This window comes from Alligator mississippiensis, chromosome 1 (genome assembly GCF_030867095.1).
Source record: "Alligator mississippiensis isolate rAllMis1 chromosome 1, rAllMis1, whole genome shotgun sequence".
Classification (NCBI taxonomy): domain Eukaryota; kingdom Metazoa; phylum Chordata; order Crocodylia; family Alligatoridae; genus Alligator; species Alligator mississippiensis.
The window spans coordinates 200,791,255-200,818,934 of NC_081824.1; the positions used below are offsets into that span (position 1 = coordinate 200,791,255).

General features: G+C 48.0%; 1 protein-coding gene across 2 annotated transcripts in view; it reads left to right on the plus strand.

The window, feature by feature from the left end:
* Positions 1–27,680, plus strand: part of MSH6 (mutS homolog 6) — a 54,132-nt gene that overhangs the window by 12,118 nt on the left and 14,334 nt on the right. Inside the window, exons 1-4 of one of the 2 annotated variants that reach the window (XM_006269539.4) lie at positions 2,222–2,517; positions 6,182–6,384; positions 12,145–12,311; positions 23,923–26,473. In XM_006269539.4, the coding sequence (XP_006269601.3) occupies positions 2,333–2,517; positions 6,182–6,384; positions 12,145–12,311; positions 23,923–26,473 (3,106 nt within the window). In that variant the 5' untranslated portion in view covers positions 2,222–2,332. Of the gene's footprint in view, positions 1–2,221; positions 2,518–6,181; positions 6,385–12,144; positions 12,312–23,922; positions 26,474–27,680 lie in introns of those variants that run through there. The other variant, XM_059718985.1, reaches the window with a different exon arrangement.

A 27,680-nucleotide genomic window follows, 5' to 3' on the forward strand; every position in this document is an offset into this window, starting at 1 on the left:
GTGGAGGTGGCAGGGGAACAGGGTCAGGCCTGAACTGTGGGGGGCAGGGCTGAATGAGGGGAGTGGGGCACAGGGCCGGATGCTGGGCTCTGTCCCCGCCAGACCCGTGGGGGGAGTGGCCCTGGCCCTGAAATGGCAGGTGCAAGGCTGGGGGGAGTGAGCCTGGCCCTAGGCCTCTGTCCCCACCCCCCCGGAAAGTGGCAGAGCGTACAGGCCAGAGGCACTGGCTCCACCCACCCACCCCTGCGGCAATGCCATCACCACTGGCGCCAGCCCCCTGACCCTGCAGGTGGTGGTGACAGAGCGGATGGAAGGGGCCCCATCCCTCCTGCTCCCTGCAGGCCGCAAAAATGGAGAGGACGGGGCTGGGGCCATGTCCCCTGACCCTGCAGATGGCAGGAGTGACAGAGTGGACGGGGGTGGGAGGCACTGCTGCTGGACTCCTCCTGTGGGTGCAGGCTCCAGGATCTGAGTGCTGGATGACAGGAGGCTGCTGCTGCTGGCAAGTGTCACCAGTTTTGCTTTTAATATTTTGAAGTGCAGTTTCCCAGAAACCTCTGCACCTATTTCCTTGAAACTTGGCAGGCTTCATGCCATCACCAGGGGCTACCACCTTTGCAATTTTCATTTGAATCAGGGAAGAAATGACAAAGTTTTAGGCATTTTCATGATTCCCTATTATAGCCTATGGGTGAAATGTTGAAAGCGAGAGTTTCAACAAAACAAAATGGAACAATGCTTTTGAAATGAAACAAAATGACTAAACGAAACACTGTCCCTTAGAAACGGTGAAACAGAAGTTGATGATGGTGTTTCACACAGCCCTAGTATACATATGCATATACATGCACGCATATACATATACATTACATACACACGCACACACACATTACAATATAATATTTTTCTTGTAATAGAAAGCCTTCTCACTACTTGGGCCAAGTCTAAATGTGGTGGGGACCCACCCAGGAGCTGAAAGCCACTGCCTTAGGCCCCTGGTACACATTCAAATGAAAGCTGGATAGAAAACAACTCGGAAGCCATCACACATGGTCAAGCACTAACTTCATAGGAGCATGGCTCTTTTTTAGAGCCGAGGAGTCCATTTGACCCCACGGTAACTACTTTGCACGTGCGGCCGCTCTGCCTGTTGTGGTGAGCATGTTTATTACCCTGAAATAGAATAGTTTTCTGATAGCATACTGTTAGGTTAACAATAATTTGGATTATTAAGAAGTATTAGCTTTACAGCTGAATACAAGGCATGACCTGTGGCCTAGCAATGCAGCTGACCACAAGGCAGAATGATAGTTAAGCCTTTGCTTGTGTCAAGTAATCATTTTAACTGTATTAAGCATTTTCTGAGTTAAAAAGTGGATCTGTGTCTGTGTGCTGAAAAATCAGCTACAGCAAGAAGATAAGACAGGGAAGCCATTGTTCTGGGTGCAGTGGTTGTGTCCTTGAGAAGTATCTACTACTGTGTAAGGTTTTGCTAACATATTATAATGTTACTGTTACTTAACTTTTAGCTTTTAAAACAAAGTGCTAGTTCAGCTTAATAGAAATATGCTGTTACAAAGATTTGTAAAGCACCGCCCAAATATTGCTTTCTTGTTAACCCTGTAAGTCTTGCCTTATTGTAATAAGTATAAAAGATCACCTCACCCTTTAGGGAGGGCCATTTTGCCTTTTGCTTGCATTATGGTCTTTGCTCAAGCAAATAAACAGCTGTCTGTCTTTACCCTGTTGTCTATCAAATTACAGCTAGACAACAAACCTTAGGGAGGTTTCTCCCACCACACTGTAGCACGTGACTCCCCAGTGCCCTGTGCAATAGGCTCAGGAGTGCTGGTTGTGGCCTAAAGACACAGGCAGACAATGTTCTTTGGGGGAATGTGGTATCTTGTATCAGACCAACTAAGCAGCTGGAAACAACTGCTTTTTGCAAGCCTGGGCACAAAGGCCCTTCTCCAGGTACAGCAGGGGTAATGCCTGACAAGGTCCAGCACAAAGCGCACCACAAGAAGCAGCAGCCCAGGCCCCTATGCCACACAGCTGAGGGCCCACGCGGTAACCCTCCAGAGGCTGCGCGGGAGAGCAATGCTAAGGCCGCGCATGCGCAAGACAGACTATACCCTGCGCTACGCCCCGCCCCGCCCCCTGTTCCTCGCTTGCCTTAGCCGCATAGAGGGGAATGCTCTGAGCGGCGCCCACTGGGGGGCGGTCCCCGAACGCATGCGCGGGTGGCCTGTGTCGCGCGTCCCACCCCGTGGTGTGAAGGGGGTGTGGCCGGATTTCGCGCGCTGCTCCGGCCGGCGCGGCAGCTGCAGCTATGTCCCGGCAGAGCACCCTGCTCCGCTTCTTCCCCAAGGCCCCGGCCGCTGCCGAGCCCAAGGCGCCGGCCCCGGCCGAAAGGAACGGGCATGGGGCGGCCCCAGCGCGCAGCCCTGGCCCGGCGGTGCAGAGCGAGGGGGCGGGGAAGCCGACTGCGGTAGGACCCTGCGCCGGGCCGCTCAGGTAGTGCTTGGTGCTTGCTCGGTTGCTGGGAGAGGGGGGGCTCTTGCACCTCGGAACAAACGCGGGGAGGGCGGAGCCGCCTCGTTCTGAGCGCGCGGGGGAGTCGCAGCGTGATTGGAGGCTGCGCGGGGCGCCGGGGCGGGGCCAGAGCGCCGGGGGCGGGGCCTAGCCACGCGGGCTTCCCCCCCCAGTATTTGCCGGGGGTGGGGGGACGTGCGGGCGGCGCCCAGGGCCGGGGCTGCCAGGCTGGGCGCGGGGCAGGTACCAGCGGGGAGAAGGCAGTCTGCGAGGCCGCGGTGGGCAGCCCTTGGCACCTCCTGTGCTTCCCGCTGCTGCCTCGGGGGCTGGTCAGGCCCTTCCCTGCCCTGCTGGGGAGCGCTCCGTAGCTGAATGCGGAGGGAGCACCGGGCAGGATCTGCCAGGGTTCGTGCGAGCTGATCTCCTAAGCTTGACTTTGCTAAGGGTCTCCCTCTTCAGTGTCGGGCTGGCTCCCTCCATCTGTCCCCTTCCAGGCCAGGTCCCCAAGCTGAGGCCTCCCCCTCTGCAATAGCACTGCAAGACTGAGTGGGTTTGTGGAGCTAGTGCAGTGGGGCAGACCAGCCTTGTCACAGAAATGCATTGTTTAGTCTCACCAGTGGGAAGAGCCATAACAGGAGGAAAACAGCTGGTATGCAACTCTGTGTCTGACCTAAGCTAGATCTGCATAGAGCAGCTGTATTCAGCCAGGGTGCCATGAGATCTTTTTGGGAGGGGGTGCCGTGCACAGTGTTACCACTGCTAGGTTTGGAAATATGATTTGCAAGATAAACGCAAGAGATTTCAAATGGGAATCCATAGTTGTTGCCTTTCAGAGTTTTCACAACAGAAAATAATGGCTCTATTTATTTTTCTGTAAGCGAAGCAAGTGAAAACCCAGAGCTGGCATTTTCAGAGGGGTGTCCCAAGTCTATCCACGGGTGCCTTTAGGTAAACTGACCTAGAGGTGATAATAGGACCCCCCCCCCCCACACACACACACACACTCTCATTCATTTCGAGGGAGTTGGTTGGCTTCAGCCTGCTCTCCTAATGGCCCTATAGATTTCTTCCCCGTGCCCTTTAACTCTTGCCTTGTTTGATTCCTAGATGTGTATGTCTAGGAGTGGTCAGGGTAGGCTTCTATATAGTTGTTTCTCAGCAGTAGCTTGTAAAGTTCAGTAAATAGAGTTGTTAGGAACTTATTGTCTCACTTCCAGCATACCAGCAATTTGGTGCCTGCTGGAGTTAACCTTAGGTAAGCATATAATAGACAAACAGACATCTAGCATTTATAAAACATCACAGGCAGCTCCTTTGTACTTGATCCAAATGGCTTCCTCCCCCATGTGTCTCAGCTGCTTGCAAAGCAGTTGTTGGCAGAGGTGCAGCAGATTCTCTGCTTTCTGTTCTCGTGCTTGGCCTCGCCCAGCACAACTGGAAGCAGCCATTTCAGGAAGAGTCCAGAGAGGTTCATGTGTATTAAGTGACAATGAAATCTTCAGCTAGTTTAGCTGTTAAGCTCTAGCAAATCACTACTGAGCCTGTAAAAGGGGTCATAACCTGGCCAAGTTTAAATGATGATTAAAAAAAAGGTAGATAGGTTCTCCTGTGCCTTTTGTCAAGAAGCTGTTTAATTTGCAGCTTGCAAAGATACATACATGAGCCCCTGGTTATTTATTACTTGATCATGGAAGGAGACGAGTGTCTGACCAACCTCGTCTCCATCTGTGATCAAATCATGAACCGCTTAGATGTGGGAGGCTCAGTTGATGTCACATACTTGGATTTTAAATAGGCCTTTGATATGATCCCATGACACTTATGGAAACCCCTTCCCCCCCCCCCCCAAAAAAAACCAAACAAACCCCAAAAAACAAAAAACAACAACAAAACCTGTGGGGTTGTGGGCCGGCAGACTCCACTGTCAGGGGGGTTGGGAGCTGGTTAAGGGGTCGAACCCAGAGGAGTGTTAGTGGTTAGGTCTGTATCATCTTCCTGGGAGGTGGCCAGTGGTGCCCTGTAGGCTTCAGCTCTTGGCCTCATGCTGTTCAACATCTTTATCAGTGATTTAGATGAGGATGTGGAAAGCACGCTGGCCACGTTTGCAGACGATACTAAGTGGTCATGCTAGGGGATAGGATGTGAATCCAAGCAGACCTGGGCAAGCTGGAAAGGTGGGCGGAGTGGAACTGGATACAGTTCAGTAAGGATAAATGTCGAGTGCTTCATCTGGGAAGAAGTAACCAGCAACATGAATATAGTTTAGGAGGAGATGTCCTGGCCAGCATGATGGCTGAAAGTGACCTCTGGGTTATGGTTGGTCATGGGATGAACATGAGCCACCAGTGCGACGCTGTAGTCAGCAGAGCTAATCACATGCTGAGCTGCATTAGCCAATGTGTCACAAGCAGGGCTAAGAAAGTGATACTTCCTCTCTACTCAGCTCTGGTGAGACCTTAGCTGCAGTACTGTGTACAGCTCTGGGCACTGCACTTCAACGAGGACATGGAAAATCTTGAAAGAGTCCAGAGAAGGGCCACAGGAATGTTTAAGGCCCTGGAGGACAAACCTTATGCAGAAAGACTAAGAGATCTGGAAATGTCCAGCCTGGAGAAGAGAAGACTGAGGGGGGGACTTGGTGTCTGTCTAAATATGTAAGGAGTGAATTTTGGGAGCTGGGAGAGAAACTGTTCACTAGGGTGCCCCAGGGGAGGACAAGGAGGAATCGCCATAAACTGTCAGAGGATGGTTTCAGGTTGGATGCAAGGAAGGGTAAGGGTGTCCAGAACCTGGAATAGACTTCCCAACAAGGTGGTGTAGTCCCCAACCTTGGAAGTCTTTTCAAGAGGAAACTGGACAGACACCTTGCTGGGATCATTTAAACTCAGCAGTATTTCTGCTCAGAGCAGGGGGGTTGGACTCGATCTTTCGAGGTCCCTTCCAGGCCTTAATTTCCATGATTCTGGGATTCTTTCTGCATGTTGCTGCTTATTTGCCTGACCTCTTAATATCTGTTACAGAAGTTATGTTGGTCAGCATGTGTTTGCTGGTTAGAAACTTGCAAAACAGTGGCTGGATTTTCAAAACTGCTTTACAGTGCCGCTTGGTTCCTATTTTTATTGGATGCTGAGATCTTTTGAAAGTCCTGCCGTAAGAGGAACTGAGCTCTCCTAGGAATTTGGTTTTGTTTGCAGATGCTAATCCCTCATGGCATTCTGTCCCTGATGTTGTCCTCTTTTATCTAAATGTCGGGTATTTTAGCAATGGAGCACAAAAAATACTGTATGCAGGTTAGAGGGAGCCAGGTTCTGTGAAGTCGGAGTGCTCGCATATCGGGCATTAGCTTAAGATTCCAGCAGGAGTAGAAGCAGCGAAATGTCTAGTCAGACTTCAGATGGAGTTTGATTAGTTTACAAACGGGATTAGAAAAAAGTGGTTGCTGGCAAGAGCATGTTTTTAGCTAATAATAACCCAGGTCCCTTTCTAGTTCTTTGTTTTCTAGAGATCCCCAAAACCTGCTGTGCCAAAGCTTCTAATAGTCAGACTTGGGAGTATTGCTATTGCCTTTATGAAGGAAAAGAACTAAAGATTGAGTTGCTTTCCAATACTAAATGTTAATTACATTCTGTGGTGGTCTATTTTGCAGCGTCTCCTGTGGGTATTCACCTGGTGATTTAGTTTGGGCCAAGATGGAAGGTTATCCCTGGTGGCCATGTCTGGTATACAACCACCCAATTGAAGGAACACTCACCAGAGGGAAAGGGAAATCCTCTCGTATCCATGTTCAGTTTTTTGATGACAGTCCCACAAGAGGCTGGGTTAGCATTAAATACTTAAGGCCATATAAAGGTAAGAGACATAACTTAACTACTTGAAAGGGGAAAGGGAAGAGAAGCTGTGTGTTGGGTAGAAATAAATGCTAGGCTGGGGCCCAAGGAATTTTATTTTTAATTTTAGCCCTGCTATTAAAGGCTTGAATTGCCTGGGGGGGAATCTGTTCCCCATTGTATAAAATGGTAGAAGCTTCCACTTCCCCTCACAAATTCTAAATATATTGAGGATTATACAATCCTTTGAACAGGTACAATGCTAGACACGTTCTACTAGTTTTTCAGCTTTAATTTCCAATTCTAAGAAGTCTCATTGCTTTTAAAGGAACTTTTTTGAAAAACTGGGCTTTTTGGTTTTTTTTTTAAACACTCCTTACAGTGGCATGATGAAGTCCTAAACTTGTACTTTGATAGAACATTATCAAGAATCAAATCAATCTGTTGTACAATACATTTGATCAACAATGGTATTTATTTTCTAATTATAATTTTGCTACATAATATTGACCTGAATTAAACTATGGGTTCCGAGTAACACATCTTTCTTAATTTGCTAGCTAGCCACCGTATTGAAGCTTATGGGATTTGGTTATACAAAATCAGTGACGCTCTTTAGAACTGACACTGCTATTTACTAACAACAGGAACTGAATTCAGAATTTTGTTTGTTAGTGGTATGCCCGTCCCTTTTGTATTTATGCACACTCAAGTACACTGTATAATTCCCTTTACTTACGTTTCTGTGGCTTATTAAAAATGAAAATGGCCTGAATGTTTAATGTGTGCTTCATATCAAATACATCTACATTTGTCTGCATACAATTGGTTTTTATCTTCCCCACAGAAAATAAGCTGATGATTCCGGTCTTAACTGAAAACTGGTAGAATATTAAAAAGAAGAAAGGAAACAAATGAAGAGTCATAAGTTTCTAACAAAAATGTGTTATATTTAATATCTTAAAACGCTGGGCCTACTGGACAGTGCAGTCAACACAGGGCAGACTAGAACAGGGGTGGGCAATTATTTGGGCTGGAGGGCCACTTAGGTTTTGGTGAGCTGTTGTGGGCCGTGGAGGGGGGGACTGGGGAGATGCCTGTTGATCCTATCCGGCCTGCCAGCTACTGCTGGGAGCCTGAGGAGGGAGGGCTGCGCCCCATGCCTCTCCGTTCTTCTGGGGCTAGGCCAGGTCAGCCCATGCAGCATGCAGATTCCTCTGTCCCTGCTCAGGTTCCTGTTGGCGCTGTGCAGTCCTGGCACCGCGGCTCCCAGCAGGTGGGCCCACATGGGACTGGGCACAATGCAGCATGCTGGGTAGCCATCTTGCCTGTCTGTCACAATGACCTATAGCTGCCCTGGACAGAGTGCTCTCCCCTCCCCCACCCCCATGGTTGGCATGGACTCATCTCCTAGTGATGCGGCAGCAGCTCATCACATCGGGAAAGTGAGTGAGATGGCTGCTCAATGCTCTGCATTGCGCCCTGTCCTGTGCAGGCCCAGCTGCTATGGACCGCCTTGCCATTACTGCACAGCCACAGTACTGACTGGAAGCTGTGCAGGGTAGGGGGTGGATGCTGGGGTGGGCAGGGAGGAGTGGAGGCATCTGCATGTTGTGTGGCCTGGCTCTGCCTGCAGCAGAGCAGAGCTGAACAGGGCGCAACCCTCCCTCAGGCTCCCAGTGACAGCCCGTGAGCTGTGTAGGATCAACTGGTGGGCCAGATGCAGCCCGTATCTTGCCCACCCCTGGACTAGAGTATTTCTGTCTAAAAGGCAAAGCACGTGCTTTTTTTGTCTTGCCTATTCATAGAAATAGAATTGGTGTTGCTTTCTACAACCCTGAATTGTATATTTCTATTTGGTAGTCTTGAAAAAAATCCATTTCGGAGACAGCCTGGTGTAGAACTCAGACACACAAGTCTCCAAATGGCCCGTGTGAGCCGGTTTGTTGTGCATGCACGCAATATAGAATTTGTCTTGGCCCACCTATTTGTCAGTGTGTTCACGGTGCTCTCAGCATTAAAGTCGTGAATTGACCTTACGATGTCACTGAAACTTAGGGCTCTGGTAGTATTAGTTGATAAATAACAGCAAGATACTTTTAGATTAGGACTGTCCAATTTCTAGGCATTCTGGAGCCAAATGCCCTGTAGGCTGCACCACCAGACACTACACGCTTGTAGGCCACATCAGGATGAGCCATGGTCCTGCAGGCTGCATGCTGTGTGGACATCCGCCCTCGCAAATGTTGCATTGTACACCCAGCCCACCCTACTCTGTCCTCTGCATAGTCCTTTTTCCCCTCTACCCCCCCCCCCCCAACTGCTACATCATACACCCCCATTGGGCGTTTCTCTTCCCCTCTTTCTCCACTCCTGTATCACACACTTGTACTCCCTCCTGCTACAGATCTGTATGGCAGCAGGCTCCCCTTTAAGTCCGCCAGCCATGCTGTGCTATGCTCTGCCCTGTCCCCTCCTTGGGGTGGAGGCAGGCAGCAAAAACTGAAAGCTGGCTGGGGGAGGGAGCCCAGAGACTGGTTGTTGTTACAGCTAGAGGGATGGGGGAGAGCAGCAGTTGGGCAGGAGCTGGGGATCCTCAACATGACCCCTTATGGGCAGCCAATTGAACAGACCTGTTTTAGCTGGTTGGACGGACTCTTCCACTGTATTTGTAAATAGGGGTGCACCGATAGAGATTTTTGGAGTCGATACCAAGAGCCAATTTTTAGGGAGGCATATTGTCCAATGCTGATCCAATTTCTGATGCGCACCCTGGCAGCTTGAAGAGCTGTGCCCGGCTGGTAAGTCTGTTGTGGTGGAAGGGGAAGGAGAAGGGAAGGGGCGTGGGGGAGGAGATTGAGGTCCCTGTGGTGAGGAAGGAAGTGGGGCTGGGGTTGGGGCAGGTGCGTCCTGGGCAGGGCATGGGACAGATCCACAGCTCGTCCGGGAGCCCAGGCAGGGGGTTGTGGCTCCCACTGCTTTGCGCACCCCAGTATTTGCCATAGCCCCCACTGCCTCCCACCCCGAGCGCAGCCCCAGCCCGCAGCAGCAGCCCCCCTTACACATAGATCCATAGGCACAAGCCCCACATGCTCTCCCATGATATGCACAGCTGCGGGAACTGCCCACCACTCTCCACACTCCCCAAATAAGCCACGGCTCTGTCCCGTGTCCCGCTCTACCCCAGCTGGGCAGCGCGTGCCCCAGCCCCACTCCCTCCCTCACTTCATGGGCCTTTATGTGCCCCACACCCCTTCCCTTCCCCTTCTATCCCAACAGACTTACCAGCTGGATGCAGGTCTCCAAGCCGCTGGGCTGTGCTCCTCGCCACCTGAGTGCTGCACTGCAGCTGCGCGCATGTACAGGGCATTTATCAGCCATATCAGCCAATAAAAGCTGATTTTCAATGCAATCAATTTTCTTTATATTGCTGCCAATCTGATATCGATGCACCTCTAGTTGTAAAGTGTGTACTATAATGGGAACCTTGGGCTCTTATGATATGGAAGTCAGTTTGCTAGAACTCCACCCAGTTTCATAAAATAGTCCATATGGAGGGTGTAAGGAACTGTTTCAGCTGATTTTTAGTGTCACATTGTGACCTATATTTGGGCTTCCATACCATTTTTTTGTTTTCAGTGATGACTGCTATTGTCAAACAGACACTTTCCGTTAATATTCTTTTCTGGATTTGGATTTTATCTTAGACTAGGATAAATATTTTTGACAAAGCTAAATAGTTGTAAAAATACAAATCTTGTTCATGCAGGATTTGATTATTGCTTCTTAGCGTGATGGGCTCAAATCAAGTGTAGTTATTTCATTTGATAGGTATGCAGAGCAGTCCTTGAATGCAAAAATTGCCATCACTTTTTAATGCAGAACAAGTGATAGATTCATAGATGTTAGAGTTGGAAGGGACCTCAACAGATCATTGAGTCCGACCCCCTGCCCTGGGCAGGAAAGAGTGCTGGGGTCTGACGACCCCAGCTAGGTGCTTGTCCAGCCTCCTGTTGAACATCCTCAAGGTAGGGGAGAGCACCACCTCCCTTGAAAGCCCATTCTAGATTCTGGCCACCCTTACCGTAAAGAAGTTCTTCCTGATGTCCAACTTAAATCTGCTCTCTCTGTTTGTGGCCGTTGTTCCTGGTTATTCCAAGGGGTGCCCTAGTAAACGGGGCACCTACTATTTCTTGCTGCCCTGCTCCAATTAATCTGTAAACAGCCACAAGATCCCCTCTCAGCCTTCTCTTGCAGAGGCTGTAGAGATCCAAGTCCCTCAGTCTCTCCTTGTAGGGCCTTACCTGCAGGCCCCTGATCATACGAGTGGCCCTTCTCTGGACCCTCTCAAGGTTATTCACATCCCTCTTGAAGTGCAGCACCCAGAACTGGACACAGTACTCCAGCTGTGGTCTAACCAATGCTGCATAGATGGGAAGTATCACCTCCCCAGAACTGTTTGTGATGCACCTGCTAATGCACAATAAAATGTGGTTAGCTTTACTGATCACTTTGTCACATAGACGACTCATGTTCATGTTGGAGTCACTATGACTCTGAGATCCATTTCTGCTACAGTGCTGCTGAGAGGGTCATCCCCCAGCCTATAGGCATGCTGGTGATTCTTTCTCCCTAGATGCAACACTTTGCACTTGTCTTTGCTGAACTGCATCCTGTTCTTTTTGCCCATTTTTCCAACCTGTCCAAGTCTGCTTGGATTTGATCCCTTCCCACTAGTGTGTTTGCTCTACCCCATAATTTTATGTCATCCATGAATTTGGACAGGGTACTCTCCATGCCCTCATCCAAGTCACTGCTGAAGACATTGAGCAGCACAGGTCCAAGGACCGAGCCTTCGGGGACCCCACTGCCCACAGCTTTTTAGGTCAATACTGACCCATCCACCACCATTCTCTGGGTGCGACCCTTAAGCCAATTTGCCACCCACCTGACCATGTAATCATCTATGTCACAGCCACTAGCCTCTCAGTTTGTTTATGAAACTAGGGTGTGATACCGTATCAAAGGCCTTCTTGAAGTTCAAGTAGATGACATCTATCTCGACTCCTGCATCTAAGCATTTTGTGACCTGGTCATAAAAAGAAACTAGGTTAGTCAGGCAGGATCTACCTGCTATGAACCGATGCTGGTTGCCCTTCAGCATTATTTTTCCCGCTGGATTCCCACCAGTTTGATCCTTGATAATTTTTTCAAAGGTTTTCCCAAGGATAGAGGTGAGACTAACCAGCCTATAGTTACCTGGATCCTCCTTCCTCCCCTTTTTGAAAATAGGGATCATATTGGCCCTTTTCCAGTCCTCTGGGACCTGTCCAGAGTGCCATGAGTACTCAAACAGCTGTGCCAGTGGCTCTGCTATGATGCCAATTAACTCCTTCAGCACCCTTGGATGAAGATCATCTCGTCCTGCTGACTTAAACACATCCAGTCCCTCCATCCATCCCTGTACCAGGTCGACACTGACCACTGGTGGGCTTGTGTTCCTCCTGTGTCTATCTATAATGCAACTGCGTGATTTGTCCTGATCCATGTTCAGGAATACAGAAGCAAAGAACTCATGAGTTTTTTACAAGCTTCAGCTCTTTGGGATAGAATTATCTCAGTTTGAGTTGGATTGTGGGTCTCTTGGGTGATGCAAAATGTTGGATAATAGTGGTCCATTTGACCCTTATTTTAAATGAAGAGGATGCATGGTAATGCTAAAAGACTAGTCATATCCTACACTTGGTTTTGTGTTCCAACAAAATATTTGCATGTCTTGCAGGTTCAGCAGACAGAGAAACACAGAAGGGAGGCATGTTTTACAGTTCAAAGCCTGAAATTAAAAGAGCAATGATCTTAGCAGACGATGCTATGCTTAAAGATGCAAGTAAGCGGCTTGAGCTTGCTGTGTGCAATGAACCTTCAGACACGGAAGATGAGGAAATGGAGGTAACAGTTTTCAGTTTACCGTGGTCTCTCTTAGAAGTAGTTAGAAGAGGAGAGAAATGTGCTGATTTATCAGTCAACTATTTTCTTGTGTTCTGTTTCTCAAAGAACCCTTTTCTTTGTGTCCTGAATTGGGAGTAATTCCAGTCCAGTCTGATTGAAATGAAATCCTCTATTAGCTAAAGTGTATCATCCCTAGCTCTCACAACTAGAGGAGCACTGATATATTGGATTGGAAGAAGAAAATTGTCTATATTGGATATTGCCCCAGTCGGGCTAATAATTTGGCCAATAAATACCTATTCTGTGTGTAGCTGCAGCGTGGGGAGCTGCCTCCAGCTGGTAAGTCAGAAGGAGGGAAGGGGCATGGTGGGGGCAGATCAGTGCCCCCACAGTGAGGGAGGGGGCAGGGGCAGGCACTGCCCAGCTGGGAGGGAGGGGAGCGGAGCATGGGACAGAGGCACAGCTCATGGGGTGCGGGCGTGTGGCCCCGCATCTGCACAGCACAGGGCAGGCTGCAGCTGCGGGGTGGAGCTTGGGGTGGCTGCAGCCTCCTCCCAGCACTGCTGGAGTCTGCTTTGAGCCCAGTCCCCAGCAAGATGAGCCGCACAGCACCAGCTCCACCCCGCAGCTGCAGCACTCCATGCAGATCCAGGGGGCAGATGCCCCCCCCCTCCCAGGGTGGAGGCAACAGCGGGAGCTGCCCCGACCCCACAAGCCATACCTCCGTCCCAAGAGGCCCCCCCTCGCCCTGGCTGGGCAGTGCCTGCCCTTGCCCCTTCCCTTACCGTGGGGGGGGGGCATTGATCTTCACCCCTATGCCCCTTCCCTCCCCTTCCACCACACCGGACTTACTGCCTAATGGCAGCTGTATCAGATATCGGATCAGTATTGGCCAATATAACTCCTTAAATATTGGCCTCTAAATCCCTACTCGCAACTTTCTCATATGACACCGTCTCTCCCAGCAAACTAAGGAAACTCATTAAGCTTCTCATTAACAAGCTAAGGAAATACAGACTTGGTATTGTATGGTGAATATATAACTGGTTGGATCATTGCATTCAGTGGATAGCCATCAGTGGCTCAGTGTCTAGTTGGGAGGAGGTACCAAGTAGGATTCCTCAGGAATCTATCCTGGATCTGGTATTGTTCAACATCTTTTAATGATTTATATGATGGGATCAAGTGCATGCTTAACAAATTTGCAAACCACATGAACATGGGAGAAGTTGCAGATGCTCTGGAAGCTAGAGCTAGGATCCACAATGACCTGAATGTGCTGGAGAAATGTACAGTCAGTTGGATTAGAATTAGCAAGGACAGGTGCAAAGTCCTGAATTTGGGATGCAATAATTGCATGCCCAAATACGGACTAGGCTGCAGTACTGCAAAGAAGAACCTAGGGGTTAGAGTAGACCATAAGCCAACAGTGTGTTCTTGTTGCAGAAATAGCCGACAGCGTCCTGGGTTGTATTAACAGGAACGTCACTGGCAAATCAAAGGAAGTGATTCTTCCACTCCGCTCTACTTCCATTCCATTCTTCCAGTGTTCAACACTGCTGAGGCTTTACTTTGAGTACGGCTTTTAGTTTTGGGCCCCACACTTAAGAACAAAGTGGACAGTTTGGAAAGAGTCCAGTGGAGGGCAACAAAAGTGACCAGGGGTCTGAGGGAAAAGATTTACGGAGAAAGGCTAAAAGAACTTGGTTATTTAGTCAGGAGAAGAGAAGACTGAGGTGGGATTTGATGCATCTTCCAGTACCAGAAGGGTAATTAAAGAGCGGGTGCAGATGGGCTTTTCTGTGTGGCCATAGGGGACAGGACTAGGAATGATGGCCACATATTGAGCAGAGGAAATTTAGTTTAGAGATTGGGAGGAACTTTCTGACTATGAGGGTGGCTAAACATAGGAACAAGCTATGTAGAGAAATTGTAGAATCCCTATCCTTGGAAGTTTTCAAGAGCAGGTTAGACAGACTGGAATGGTTTAGTCAGGGCTGATCCTGCCTTGAGTAGGGAGGCTGGACTAAAGGACCTTATGAGGTCCCTTCCAGTCCTACTTTCCTGCGAACCTATGAGTCTTTGATCCCTCATTTTGTTGTAGGGAAATGTAGAGACATGGGAAAGAGAGAAATTGCAATGTTGGTTCAGATCAGTGGCCCTTTTTCTCCAGACTCCTGCATCTGACAGTGACCAGCAACACCTTCAGAGAAAGATGCAGAAAACTACAGTGCGTAGTTATAGAAGAAACTTCTCATGGGGAAAATCAATCCTAATGCAGAATCATGGGCCACCCTGCTGACCAACTGATGCCATGTAGAACTTTAGCAGTTTGTTTGTGTATTGTCCCATAGACTCTTTATAACCCATTATATTGCTTTTCCTTTTTGCTCCACAGTAGCATCCTAGGTACTTTGGGCATTTTTACACACACAAGCTCTGGGCACTTTGAAAAGCACCCAGCGCTGCAACGCTTATAGTTGTATAAATGGCAAAATGCGCATCAATGCTGAGAAAATGGCAGTGGTGCACTTTTGAACTAAAACACCTTGAAAGTGCTTTAGTTCAAAAGCGCAGCGCTGCCATTTTCCGCATAGAATTTGCCACTTATACAACTGAATGCGATGCAGCAGTTTTCCTCAGCTTGCATGTAGAGTCTCTGAAGCAGTGGATCTCCAGCACGTCACGGGGAAAAAAATATATAAATGCCCTTTGTTTGCAAGTTCCTTGAGAATGCTTGTGTGCATTTCTTCTGAGCCTAACAGCTTTCCTATCCCCTCTCTTTTGACATCTCAGTCTGTGATCATGTTCCATTTTTCCTGTCTGAGAAGGGGTACTATCTTCTGAATATTTTCTCTGAAGAATGATTTAAAACAGTCATTTAGTTTTCTCTTAAATGTCTTTTATCCATTTCGGTTTATTTGATAATGCCCTGTGAATTCCCATTTATTCTCTCACAAGACGTCTGCTTCTGATATATTTTAAATTTTTTTTATGTGTTTGTTTGCTCATCAGTCTCTTAGCTTTCCTGATTTCTATCTTACATTTTTACCTGCTATCATGAAGTTGTTTACTGCTAAAATTCCATTAAAAATGGAGGAATAAATATGAAAGCAGCCTTCAAATCATCATCCATTGTAGTAGCAATACTGTAAGATTTTAATTTTTGTGTCCTGAAGGATGCAAAGTAGTATGTATTTGCCAAAACACAGTGAGTAAGGAAACAATTTTTAAAAATAGTCTCTAATGGTGTATTCACTGTTTGCACCTTCACTGAATTATTTAATCATGTAGTAAAATTGTTTCTGAACTCAGTTAAGCACAGAGAACATATTTCTGTAAGGCAGCAGTTGAAAATGTAATTCCTGTAAAATATTGGACTTGTCTACATGATCTATGTTTAAGTTACTTGTCTCAGTTCTCTGGGTTTGTTGAGTGGTGATATTTTCGCATAGTAACTTGCAGTTTGCGTTTTATTTTTGCTACAACACTTGGGAAGTGATTGGGATAAGTGATTTGAGGAAGAGGAACAATGATCTCGTACTAAAAAAGGGGTTTAGATAATATCACAAAGAATTGACTTTAACTCAGCCCATGTCAGTTAAGTCTTTTTAGTTTGTAGCATTTCCATTTGAACTGTAACTACTTACTTCTTCAAACAGGCATCCTTTGGTACATATATTGCCCAAGCCCCATTGCAGTTATGCCGGTAGCAATACTGGCCCAGACTTCTAGAGTATTAGAAGCTGTTACAGGCAGAAAAATGCTTTTGGCAGAATAGTTGATATTAGTCCAGCAAGCAAAATAAGCTGTACTGGTAAAAGCACTTTACAGCCAGTATGATGGTGCTTGTGTTGGGGCTTCTGTCAGTTCACACTGTCACGAAGAAGTCCCACATGCCTAACTGACATGACAGTAGGAGCAAGTTTTTAGAATAGACCTGGCCTGTGAGAGTGCTTTTCCCGCATATTCATGTATTTCGTGTAAAAGTATGCCCCTTCCCCAACCCGAGTGTTTATTCATCAGCTGCACTTCTTGTTTGGGTCTTAGCACAAATCAGATTTAGCATGTTGTGAACAAATTGAACTGAGGGGACAAACATGTGAAGGAGAAGAAATTTGTAGATGGTTCGTATACCACTGCTAGGAGCCTGATTAGCAAACAAGAGGAATTGGAAATCCTTAATGAAAGGAAACTTGATATAGTTGGCCTTACAAATCATCCTACAAGATTTCAGTACAATTTGGATATTAAAAGTACAATTTGGATATTAAAATTACTAGTTATAACCCATTGAAAAAAAAGATAAGAGTTGATAGAGGGCTCGTCTAAAAATAACGATGCACCACTGGGACTGTGCAGTACTTGTGGTACTGTGTGCGTAGTCGTTTGGTACTTGCTTTAACAAGTACTAAATGCACAGTCCCTGGCATATGTAGGCATGCCCAGTATGGGGTAACTTGATTTTTGGACCTCAGTATGAGAGAAAAGATTTAATCACTAAACTGAAAATTGGTAGTTGCCTACAGGCCAGTAATCATGACTTGGTAACCTATGATATGGGCAGGCAAAGGACATTTAAAAAATAAGCTTAGGAAAATTATAAGCACAATTTGTTGGGAGGAAAAATTTAGCCATGGAAACAAATTTCATAGATTTCATAGACAGGGCTGGAAGGGACCTTGGAAGATCATCGAGTCCAGCCCCCCGCCCAAAGGGCAGGACGTCAGCTGGGGTCATAGGATCCCAGCAAGATAAGCATCCAGTTTCATCTTGAAGGTGTTCAATGAAGGCGCTTGAACAACCTCCAGTGGCAGGCTGTTCCAGACCTTGGGGGCTCGGACAGTAAAGAAATTCTTCCTTAAGTCCAGCCTGAAACGATCTTGTAGTAGTTTGTGACCATTCGACCTCGTCATCCCTTGGGGCGCTTTGGTGAACAAACGTTCCCCCAGATACTGGTGGTCACCCCTGATAAACTTGTAGGTGGCCATCAGATCACCCCTGAGCCTGCGCTTTTCCAGGCTAAAGATCCCCAGGGCTCTCAGCCTGTCATCGTAGGGTCTGCTTCCCTGACCTCTGATCATGCGCGTGGCTCTTCTCTGGACTCTCTCAAGCTTCTCCACATCCTTTTTGAATTGTGGAGCCCAAAACTGGACGCAGTACTCCAGCTGCAGCCTCACTAAGGCCGAGTACAGGGGGAGAATGACGTCCCGGGATTTGCTTGAGAAGCATCTATGGATGCAAGCCAGCGTTTTGCTCGCTTTACTAGCCGCAGCATCGCATTGCAGGCTCATGTTCATCTTGTGGTCAATGATGACCCCCAAGTCTCTTTCTTGCATAGTGCTAGCCAACATAGCACTGCCGAGCCTATAAGGATGCTGCAGGTTTTTTTTCCCAAGGTGGAGAACCTTGCATTTATCGGCGTTGAACACCATCAGATTCTCATCCGCCCGCTTGCTGAGCCTGTCCAGGTCAGCCTGGATCATCCGCCTGTCTTCTGGTGTGGATGCTTTGCCCCAAAGTTTGGTGTCGTCGGCGAACTTGGCCAGTCCGCTTCTGACTCTAGTGTCCACATCATTAATGAAGATGTTGAACAGTATGGGTCCAAGGACAGAGCCCTGGGGGACCCCACTGGTCACAGGACACCACGATGAGTGACTTCCATCAATTACTACCCTCTGGGTCCGACCCCGGAGCCAATTTTCCAGCCAGTGGATCGTGGAGGACCCAAGGCGACAATTGGCCAGTTTCTCCAAGAGACGATCATGGGACACCAGATCGAAGGCTTTTTTGAAGTCAAGGTATATGACATCAATCTCATCTCCCTTGTCCAGGTGATAGGTCACCTGGTCGTAGAAGGAAATGAGATTGGTCAAGCAAGACCTACCCGCAACAAACCCGTGCTGGCTATCCCTTAAGATGTTGGCGTCGGCCAGTCCATTAAGGATGGCCTCCTTAATAAACTTTTCTAAGATTTTTCCCCAGGATAGAAGGCAGGCTGATGGGCCTATAGTTAGCCGGATCCACTTTCCTCCCTTTCTTGAAGATAGGCACCACATTGGCCTTCTTCCAGTCTTCGGGCACTACACCAGAGCGCCAAGAGTTTTCAAAGATCTGCGCTAGAGGCTGGGCTATGATGCTCGCCAGCTCCTTGAGTACCCTGGGGTGAAGATTGTCAGGGCCGGCTGACTTGAAGGTATCCAGCTTCTCCAGATGTTCCTTCACGAAGTCAGCATTAATGGAGGGCAGGGGATCACCCTCACCCGGACTTCCCGGCCCTGTAGCGGGCATGGGCGTCCCATGGGGCTGATGAAAGACTGACGCAAAGTACCTATTTAATAGGTTGGCTTTTTCCTGGACGTCAGTTGTCAGTTGCCCCATCTGGTTCAGCAGGGGTCCAATGTTGCCCCTGCTTTTCCTACGGCTCCCCACATATCTGAAAAAGACTTTATTGTCCTTGATGCTCAAAGCTAGCTGGAGTTCAGTTGCAGCCTTGGCTTTCCTGGTCTGCTCCCTACAGGACCGGACCAGTGCAGAATAATCCTCCTTGGAGGTGACTCCCATCCTCCATCCTTTGTAGGCCTTTCTTTTTAGCCTCAGGAGGTCTGCTAGGTCCCTGGAGAGCCAGGGGGGCTGCTGTGCCCTCTTGCTGCCTTTCCTCCGAGATGGAATAGACTTAGTTTGTGCATTGAGGATCGCTCCCTTGAGGAGCAACCACTCTTCTTGAACTCCCCTCTCCCTGTGGTCACAGTCCCTTAGGGCCTCACTGACAAGCCTCCTGAGCTTGTCAAAGTCGGCTTTCCTGAAGTCAAGGACTTGCGTGTTGCTGACTGACTTGCCAGCTTTTCGGCGGATGGTGAAGGTGATCAGCTCGTGGTCGCTGTCACCCAGCTTCCCATCGATCACTAGGTCGCCGACTAGGTCATCCCCAGTAGCCAGCACCAGGTCGAGCAGCGCTTTGCCTCTCGTTGGCCCATAGACTTCTTGAGTCAGGTAGAGGTCATCCACACACGAGAGGAAGCTCTGCGGCTGCTCAGATTTTGCTGAGCAATCCTCCCACGAGATGTCCGGGTAATTGAAGTCACCCATGACAACCATGGTCCTGAAGCAAGCTGCCTCAGCCAGTTCCTGGGCAAACTCCTGGTCAAGCTCAGGACTTTGGGTGGGAGGTCTGTAATAGACTCCCACCATTGTGTCCCCTGTGCCGTGTTCCCCACGGATTTTAACCCAGAGGGTCTCCAGCCGTCCACCTTGGTCGCCAATATCGGCTTGCAGGGACGCGTAGCTTTCCTTAACATAGAGAGCTACACCCCCGCCCCTTTTCTCTACACGATCCCTCCTGTACAGGGTATAGCCATCTATCCCCGTGGTCCAGTCATGGGTGGAGTCCCACCAGGTCTCCATTATCCCTATGACATCGTAATTGTTTGCACTGAGCAGGAGGATGAGCTCCTCCTGCTTATTCCCCAAGCTCCTGGCATTAGTGTACAGGCAGGCAAGCGCCCCCTGGGGGGCTCCTTCCTTGCCCACAGATTTTACCAGGGCTGGGGCTGGGGTGGGCTCCCTTGAGTGCCGTGATCCGCTGGCTTTGCAAGGATTGCTCAGCGGGCCAGCAGTGGCGGTAGTCCCCCCGTCCCCCAGCGGGCTTAGTTTAAAGCCCGGTGGAGCAGGTCAGCCAGTCTGGCTGAGAAGAACCTCCTACCTAGGGGAGAGAGGTGGAGACCATCTCTTCCCAGCAGCTCGCTGCCTCTCTCGCCAAAGAGCGGGCTGTGGTCATGAAAGCCAAAGCCTTCCTGACGACACCAGCGCCGCAGTCTTTGGTTGACCACATAGATCCTCCTGTCCCTTCTCAGCCCATAGCCTGAGACTGGGAGGATCGACAAGAACACCACCTGTGCCCCCAGACCCTTAAGCCCCGCTCCCAAATCCCTGTAGCGCCTCATGACCTGGCTGGGAGTGCTCTGAGCCGTGTCATTGGTGCCCACATGAATAAGGAGCATGGGATAGTGGTCTGTGGGTTTGAGGAGCTTGGGGATCCTCTCCGCAATGTCCCGGATGCGGGCCCCTGGGAAGCAGCAGACTTGCCGGGCTAAGGGGTCGGGGTGGCAGATTGGCCCCTCCGTCCCCCTCAGGATGAAAATTGAGAAGTCCTTTAAGAAGGATTCAGCAAGAAATCAAGGAAAAGGACAACTTGATCAGAAATCTGTCCTGGTTTGTTGTTCACCTGAAGGCAAACCTGGCAGTGGGGAGAGCAATATATAATAAATAGGAAAAACAGTAAATAGATAGTAAGACCGATTATATATTAGAAAACATGACATGGAAAATAGTTTAAGGAAATTAAAAATAAAGGAGGAAGGAAAATTCATGGCAGGCCTGATTTAAGGATGGTAAAGAATTTTAACTGTATAAAGAACAAAAGGAATCCTAGCAATAGCACAGGTCCATTACTAGTAGAATATGGTAAAATTTAACAATTTTGTAGAAAATGGCTGAAATATTTAGAGAGAAGCAGGATGATGTATATGTAGCATATGAAGATGAAAGTAGCTTCCAGGCTGTTAATTAAACAAGGAAGATGTCATGTAGTAGGGATAAACATCAGGGCCAGATGACCTGCATCCAAGAGTTCTGCATAGGGGTGCACCGATAGAGATCTTTTGGGGGGTTGATACTGATAGTTGATTTTTAAGGTGGCATATCAGCCAATACCAGTCTGATTTCCAATACACAGCCTGGCAGCTTGAAGAGCTGTGTGCAGCTGTTAAGTCTGTTGTGGTGGAAGGGGAGGGGGAGGGAAGGGGTGTGGGGGAGAGGATCAAGGCCCTTGTGGTGAAGGAGGGAGTAGGGCTGGGGCAGGTACTGCCTGGTTGGGGTGGAACGGACATGGGACAGAGCCACAGCAAGTTTGGTGGTGGTGGGGGGTGACATGTACCCCTGGATCTGCGTGGGGGGGGCGGGCTACAGCTGTGGGCTGGGACTGGGGAAGCACTGGGCTCTTCCCAGTGGGGGCTGGCCTGGGCTGGGCTGCACTTGGAGTGGGTGGCGGTGGCACTGGGATGAGGCTACCAGGGGTGGGGGCTGCAGCCACCTCAAAACTTGCCATAGCCCCCTCAACCCCCCTCCCAGTGCCACTGCCTGCCCTGAGCACAGCACAGCCCAACCTAACCCCCCACACATGCATGGGAAGAGTCTGGCGCAGCCCCAGCCCACAGATGCAGCCCAGCCCACCTGTGCCCCATGCAGATCTGGGTGCACACCCCACCCTCCCTGGTGCCCTCCCAGGGTATGCGCAGTGGCAGGAGCTGCCCTCCCTGCACGAGCTGAGGCTCCATCCTATGCCCTGCCCCACCCTGGCTGGGCAGTGCCTGTTCCAGCCCAGCCCCATTCCTTCTCTCACCACAGGGGCCTTGATCTTTTCCCTCATGCCCCTTCCCTCTCCCTTCTTCCCCCTCCACCACAGCAGACTCACCAGCTGCATGCAGCTCTCCAAGTTGCAAGGCCGCCTACCTGCTGTGCTGCGGCTGCACAAATGCACGGCATTTATTGGCCAAATTATTGGCAACATCAGGCCAATTTCTGATAGTCAGTTTTCTTTATATCAATGCCAATTCGATATCAGACCGATGTATTGGTGCATCTCTAGTTCTGCAAGAACTAGTTGAGGAGATCTATGGCCCACTCAGTTAAATGTATTATTGTGGATTTTTGCAGGAAGAAGACTGGAAGAGAATTATTATTGTGCTGGTATTCCAAAAGGGCAAGCTGGATGAGTTGGGGAGATGCAGATAAGTTGTCCAGATCTCAGTGCTGGGCAAAAGGATGAAAAGCATGATTCAGCTAGTAAAAGTTGAAGGATAGGAATTTAATTCATGCCAGGCAACCCTGCTTTGTGGGAAATGGGTCTTGGCAACAAACCTGATTTTTTTTTTTCCTGGCAGGTAGAAGTTTAGTGGATAAAGGTCGGTGTGTAGATATAATAGACTATTGTAAGATGTTTGATTTAGTGTTGCACAACATGCTTATTAAAAATTAGCAGTATACAGTAACAATAAAGCACAGGTTAAATGGATTACAAGGTAGCTGAGTGGCACCTCAGTAGGTGGTGATGGGGATAAGTAATCATATGGTCATGTTGCTCATGGGGGTTTTATAGGACTGTACTGGAATTGGATAGTTAACATTTTCAAGGATCTGAAAGTAAATACAAAATTAGTGCTGAAAAAAATTTCCAGACAGCATGCAGGATGGTAGAATTGTGGATAATTAGGAAGGGAGAACCGTCACAGGGAGAAATCTGAATGGTTTAATAAACTGGACTTAATTCAAACAAATGTGTTTTAGTTATGCCAGATGTAAAAGTTATATTTGGCCTTTCAGAGACAAGGAAAGCAGGCCCAAGTATTTTGGGGTGGACTACAGCCACCCCAAAATTTGCCGTAGTCACCCACCACTGCTGCCACTGCCTGCCTGCCCCAAGTGCAACTCCAACCCAGCCCTGAGAGCTCAGTTGGTAGCCTGTCCTCACCCCATGCATAGATCTGGGGTGGGGGCAACTTACCCCCCTTCCCCCCCCATGCCTCTCCCGAGAGTGTGTGGAGGTGAGCCACCCTCCCCACAACTCCCCCATGCCCCTTGGATGAGCTACTCATATGGTTGCATTCACAGCCTTTCCTGGGCAGCCTCTGAACCACTCCCTGCCCTCTGCCATGCCCCTTCCGCCCCACCCCCCCGATTTACCAGCCAAACACTACTCTCTGAGCTGCTGGGCTGCATTCTTGTAAATCAGCTATCGGATCAATATCAGCCAATATAGCTGGCTAATAATTGGCCATCGGTATCGGCTAAGAAAATCTTTATCAGTGCACCCCTAGAGAAAGACATAATGAGAACCAATGGCAGGAAGCTGAAGTTAGATACTTAAATGAGAAATAAAGTTCATTTTTAACTGTGAATGCATGGAAAAATAATCTGATCAAAACAGGTGGTAGACTTGCTGTGGAACAGCTGGCACATGGTAAGTGTGCTTGCAGTTACCCTGGTTAATCTTTCTTTTATCATGGGTAAATTGCTGGTATGTGAACATCAGCATCAGGTGTTCTTTAGGCAAGTCTTTACCCTCATGAACTTGCTTTAATTTGATTGTTTGTCCATCACCTAAGGAAACAAACTTATGAGGGAAATAATTGATTCTTCATCTTTTTATTACAAAAAAGAGACTGGATAAAGAGGCAGTTCAGTCAAACATGAATTCCTGCACCGAACCCAGGTTAACTGAGGGAAGTGCAGCATCCTGTGATGTACAGGAGATAAAGACTGGATGATCTAGTGTTCTCTTCTGGCCTTTAATGAAGAGCTTCACACATATTCCAGCCCTCTCCCTTATCCTTCCTTTTATCCTTTGTTGATCTGTCCTGTTATATTAACCTCCGAAGAGTTATTTTGGGATTGGGTCTGAACTCTTTCCAATCTCTTGCAGGAAATGCCATAGTTGCTTATATTGACAAAAGTTTGCAGAGGACTGTGACTACCTGTGGTGTTTCATTGCATTTTGCTGTATGTATCCTAGTGTATGTAGTTGTTTATATTATTTGTCTTCACCTTCTAACAGGTGAGTGAAAGTGCATCAGGCAACAGTGAGGATTATGAGAGCGAAGAGGAAGTGAAAAAAAATAAGCAAACAACTAGCCAGAGAAGAAGTGCTGGAAAATCCAAGAAGAGAAGAGTGTTGGACTCTGACACTGATAATGAAGGTTCAGATGTGGAGTTTAAGCCAGATGCTAAAAATGAAGCAAGCAGCGATGAAGACAGCAGTGGAGTGGATGAAGGTGAATCTGGAGACTCTGAGCCAGACACAGAGATGGATGTAGAAAGTCCCGTTAAAGTTGCCCCTAAACGAAAGAGACTAGCCATAAACAGACCAGCTAAAAGGAGGAGCTTGGAGAATGACCTTCCCGAGGCACCCAAAAGAGTGGTAACCATGTCTTCAGAAACCAAGTCCAAGCTGACATCTTTTGCAGCACCTGAAAGCTTCGAGTCTCAGCCAAATGCGGGCAGCGGAGGAGTTGGCAGTTCTGTGGAATGGGAGCATGAGAAGTTTGAATGGCTCCGTGAAGGAAAAAGGAGAGATGGATGCAGGAGGCGGCAGGGTGACCCCAGTTATGACCCGTGCACCCTCTATGTGCCAGAGGACCACCTGAACAAATGTACCCCTGGAATGCGAAAGTGGTGGCAGCTCAAGAGTCAGAACTTTGACTCTGTGATTTTCTACAAAGTTGGCAAGTTCTACGAGTTGTATCACATGGATGCTGTAACTGCAGTGAATGAGCTTGGACTGATATTTATGAAAGGTATATGGGCCCATTCAGGGTTCCCAGAAATTGCGTTTGGCAGGTTCTCTGATGTTCTAGTTCAGAAGGGGTACAAAGTAGTCCGGGTTGAGCAGACAGAGACACCTGAAATGATGGAGGCACGCTGCAAATCCCTGGCTCACCCAACAAAGTTTGACAAGGTTGTACGAAGAGAAATATGTCGGGTAATTACTAAAGGGACGCAGACTTACAGTGTTCTGGATGGTGATCCATCTGAAAACCATAACAGATACCTTCTGTGTATAAAAGAGAAAGTTGAAGACTCTTCTGGTCATCTACGTGTATATGGTGTCTGTTTTGTTGACACTTCTGTTGGCAAATTTTATGTTGGGCAGTTTCCAGATGACCGCCACTGTTCAAGGTTCAGAACTTTGGTGTCACATTATACTCCTGTGCAGATCCTGTTTGAGAAGGGAAACCTCTCTTCAGACACGTACAAAATACTGAGAGGCTCACTGTCTTCTTGCATGCAAGAAGGTTTGATCTCAGGCTCCCAATTCTGGAATGCCTCTAAAACACTAAAAACTCTGCTTGAGGAGGGATACTTCAAGGATAAGGAAAAGTCTGATGATGACTGTACTCTGCCTCCTGTGATCAAATCCATGACTTCAGAAAGCGACTCTCTGGGACTTACTCCTGGTGACAACAGTGAATTGGCTCTGTCGGCTCTTGGTGGCTGTGTCTTCTACCTTAAGAAGTGCCTTATTGATCAGGAGCTCTTATCTCTGGCAAACTTTGAGGAATACATTCCTGTGGACATTGATCTGACCAAAGCTACTGGATCAAGTAGTTTCTTTGCAAAAACTAGTCAGAGGATGGTATTAGATGGGGTGACTCTAATGAACTTGGAAATCCTCCAGAATGGAACTACTGGCACCATGGAAGGAACGTTACTGGAAAGGATGGACACTTGTTGTACACCCTTTGGAAAGCGACTCCTGAAACAGTGGATCTGTGCGCCACTCTGTAATCCTTATGCTATCAATGATCGTTTAGATGCGGTTGAAGACCTTCTGGCAGTGCCTACTAAAATGTCCGAAGTTAGTGAACAACTAAAGAAACTCCCAGACCTGGAAAGGCTGCTGAGTAAAATTCATAGTATTGGATCTCCACTGAAAAGTGAGAGTCATCCGGACAGTCGGGCCGTCTTTTATGAGGAAACCAAGTACAGCAAAAAAAAAATTGCTGACTTTCTGTCTGCACTGGAAGGGTTTAAGGCAATGAATGAGATCATAGACGTGATGGAAGAAACCGCTGATGATTTCAAATCCAAAATACTTAAACAAGTAGTGACCCGCAAGTCTAAAACTCCAGAGGGCCGCTTTCCAGACCTCCACACAGAGCTTAAAAGATGGGACACTGCTTTTGACCATAATCAGGCTCGAAAAACTGGGGTGATCACACCAAAGTCTGGGTTTGACCCTGATTATGATAAGGCCTTGCAGGATATAAAAGACGTGGAAGAGGATCTTCGGGAATATTTGAATAAGCAGCGCAAGCTCCTTGGATTCAAAACTATGCTGTACTGGGGGGCAGGCAAGAATCGATATCAAATAGAAATTCCAGAAAGTGTAGTGACACGTGGCTTGCCTGAAGAGTATGAATTGAAGTCCACCAGAAAGGGTTACAAACGCTACTGGACCAAGGAGATCGAGAAGATGCTGGCTGACATGATGAACGCTGAGGAGCGGAGAGATACGGCTGTGAAAGATTGCATGAGACGACTCTTCTACAACTTTGATAAAAACAACAAAGACTGGCAAACAGCAGTGGATTGTTTTGCTGTCCTAGGTAAGCTTTTATCTAGAGACTTATCAAGTTAGTAAGGGAACTCCCTGCTGTTGTCTGATGGTGCTAAGTTACTGCCACCCTGATCGTGGCAAACTAAAATGAACCATGGGCCAGTTGCAAGTTTTCCATAAAAGTCCTGAGCGCAGCAGTCTGTGGCGCCTCATCTGAGGATGAAAATGACAAGTGGCTGCCTGACTCAGTTTTCCCCGGTGCCACTATAAGACAGAAGAAATTGTTGGCTGGTCCCTGTGGTGTTAATTTTTTTTTTTTTGTCTGTGCCACATGTAAAGGCGCACACGTGGCCAGCAACATCCTCCTCCACGGTTCAGGGTACCTTGGTCAGCAAGTCCGTGTTACCTAGGAATTGTAACCCTAGATTAGGAGCTTGCATTCCCTGATGGGTGCAGCATCCCAGCTACTGCTGCACAAAGGATTCTTAATGAAACTATGTGAACCTGTAGCCTAGCCAAGACCAAGTATTGTTTCTCCCTTCTTCTTGGGCTGGTGCCCTGTCCACTGTTTTTGCAAGATACCAGCAAGTAGAAGGTCTTTCTAACTTTTTTATGTCTTATGAAGTTGAGGGGCAGAGGGGGTGGAACAAGTGAGAGAGCAGAGCAACAAACTAACTCCCTTGGATCCCCTTCGTACTTTTGGAAGGAAGGGTGATCTGGTGTGTTCACCTTCCACCTCTGCAGAACTGTAAGCACTGTTGTTACTTTGGGGGATTTTTTCCTAGCATGAAGCAGTTTTGAAATGTGCTCCAGGCAATAGTGAAAAAAAAGCTAGTGGTGCTAGTGAACAGGGTCTGTGATCAAGCACTCGACTTGGAGTCGCACCAGCTCCAAAGATGACACGCATTGCCCATAATAACAGTATGGATTTGTGTCCCTCTTTGATAGGACCACAGCCTTTCAGTATTTTAAAACTTCATTGAAATACATTTCAAGTAATACTGCAGCGAAAATAATGCAGTTAAATGCCTTTTACCACTAAATAATTCATTGTCATGGAAACAGGTTTTCCTCCTTGGTTTTCAATCTGAAAAAGGGGAAAACAGTGCAAGATGCAGTAAGTAAAACCACAGCTGAGCTTGTTTGGGGTGGGGGGGGGTCGTTTTGTGTTTTTTGCCTTCAAACGTAAGCTTTAGGTTAAAGGTTTATAAAGTGGTGCCCTAATAAACGAGTAATATCTTCAATAAAATATACCC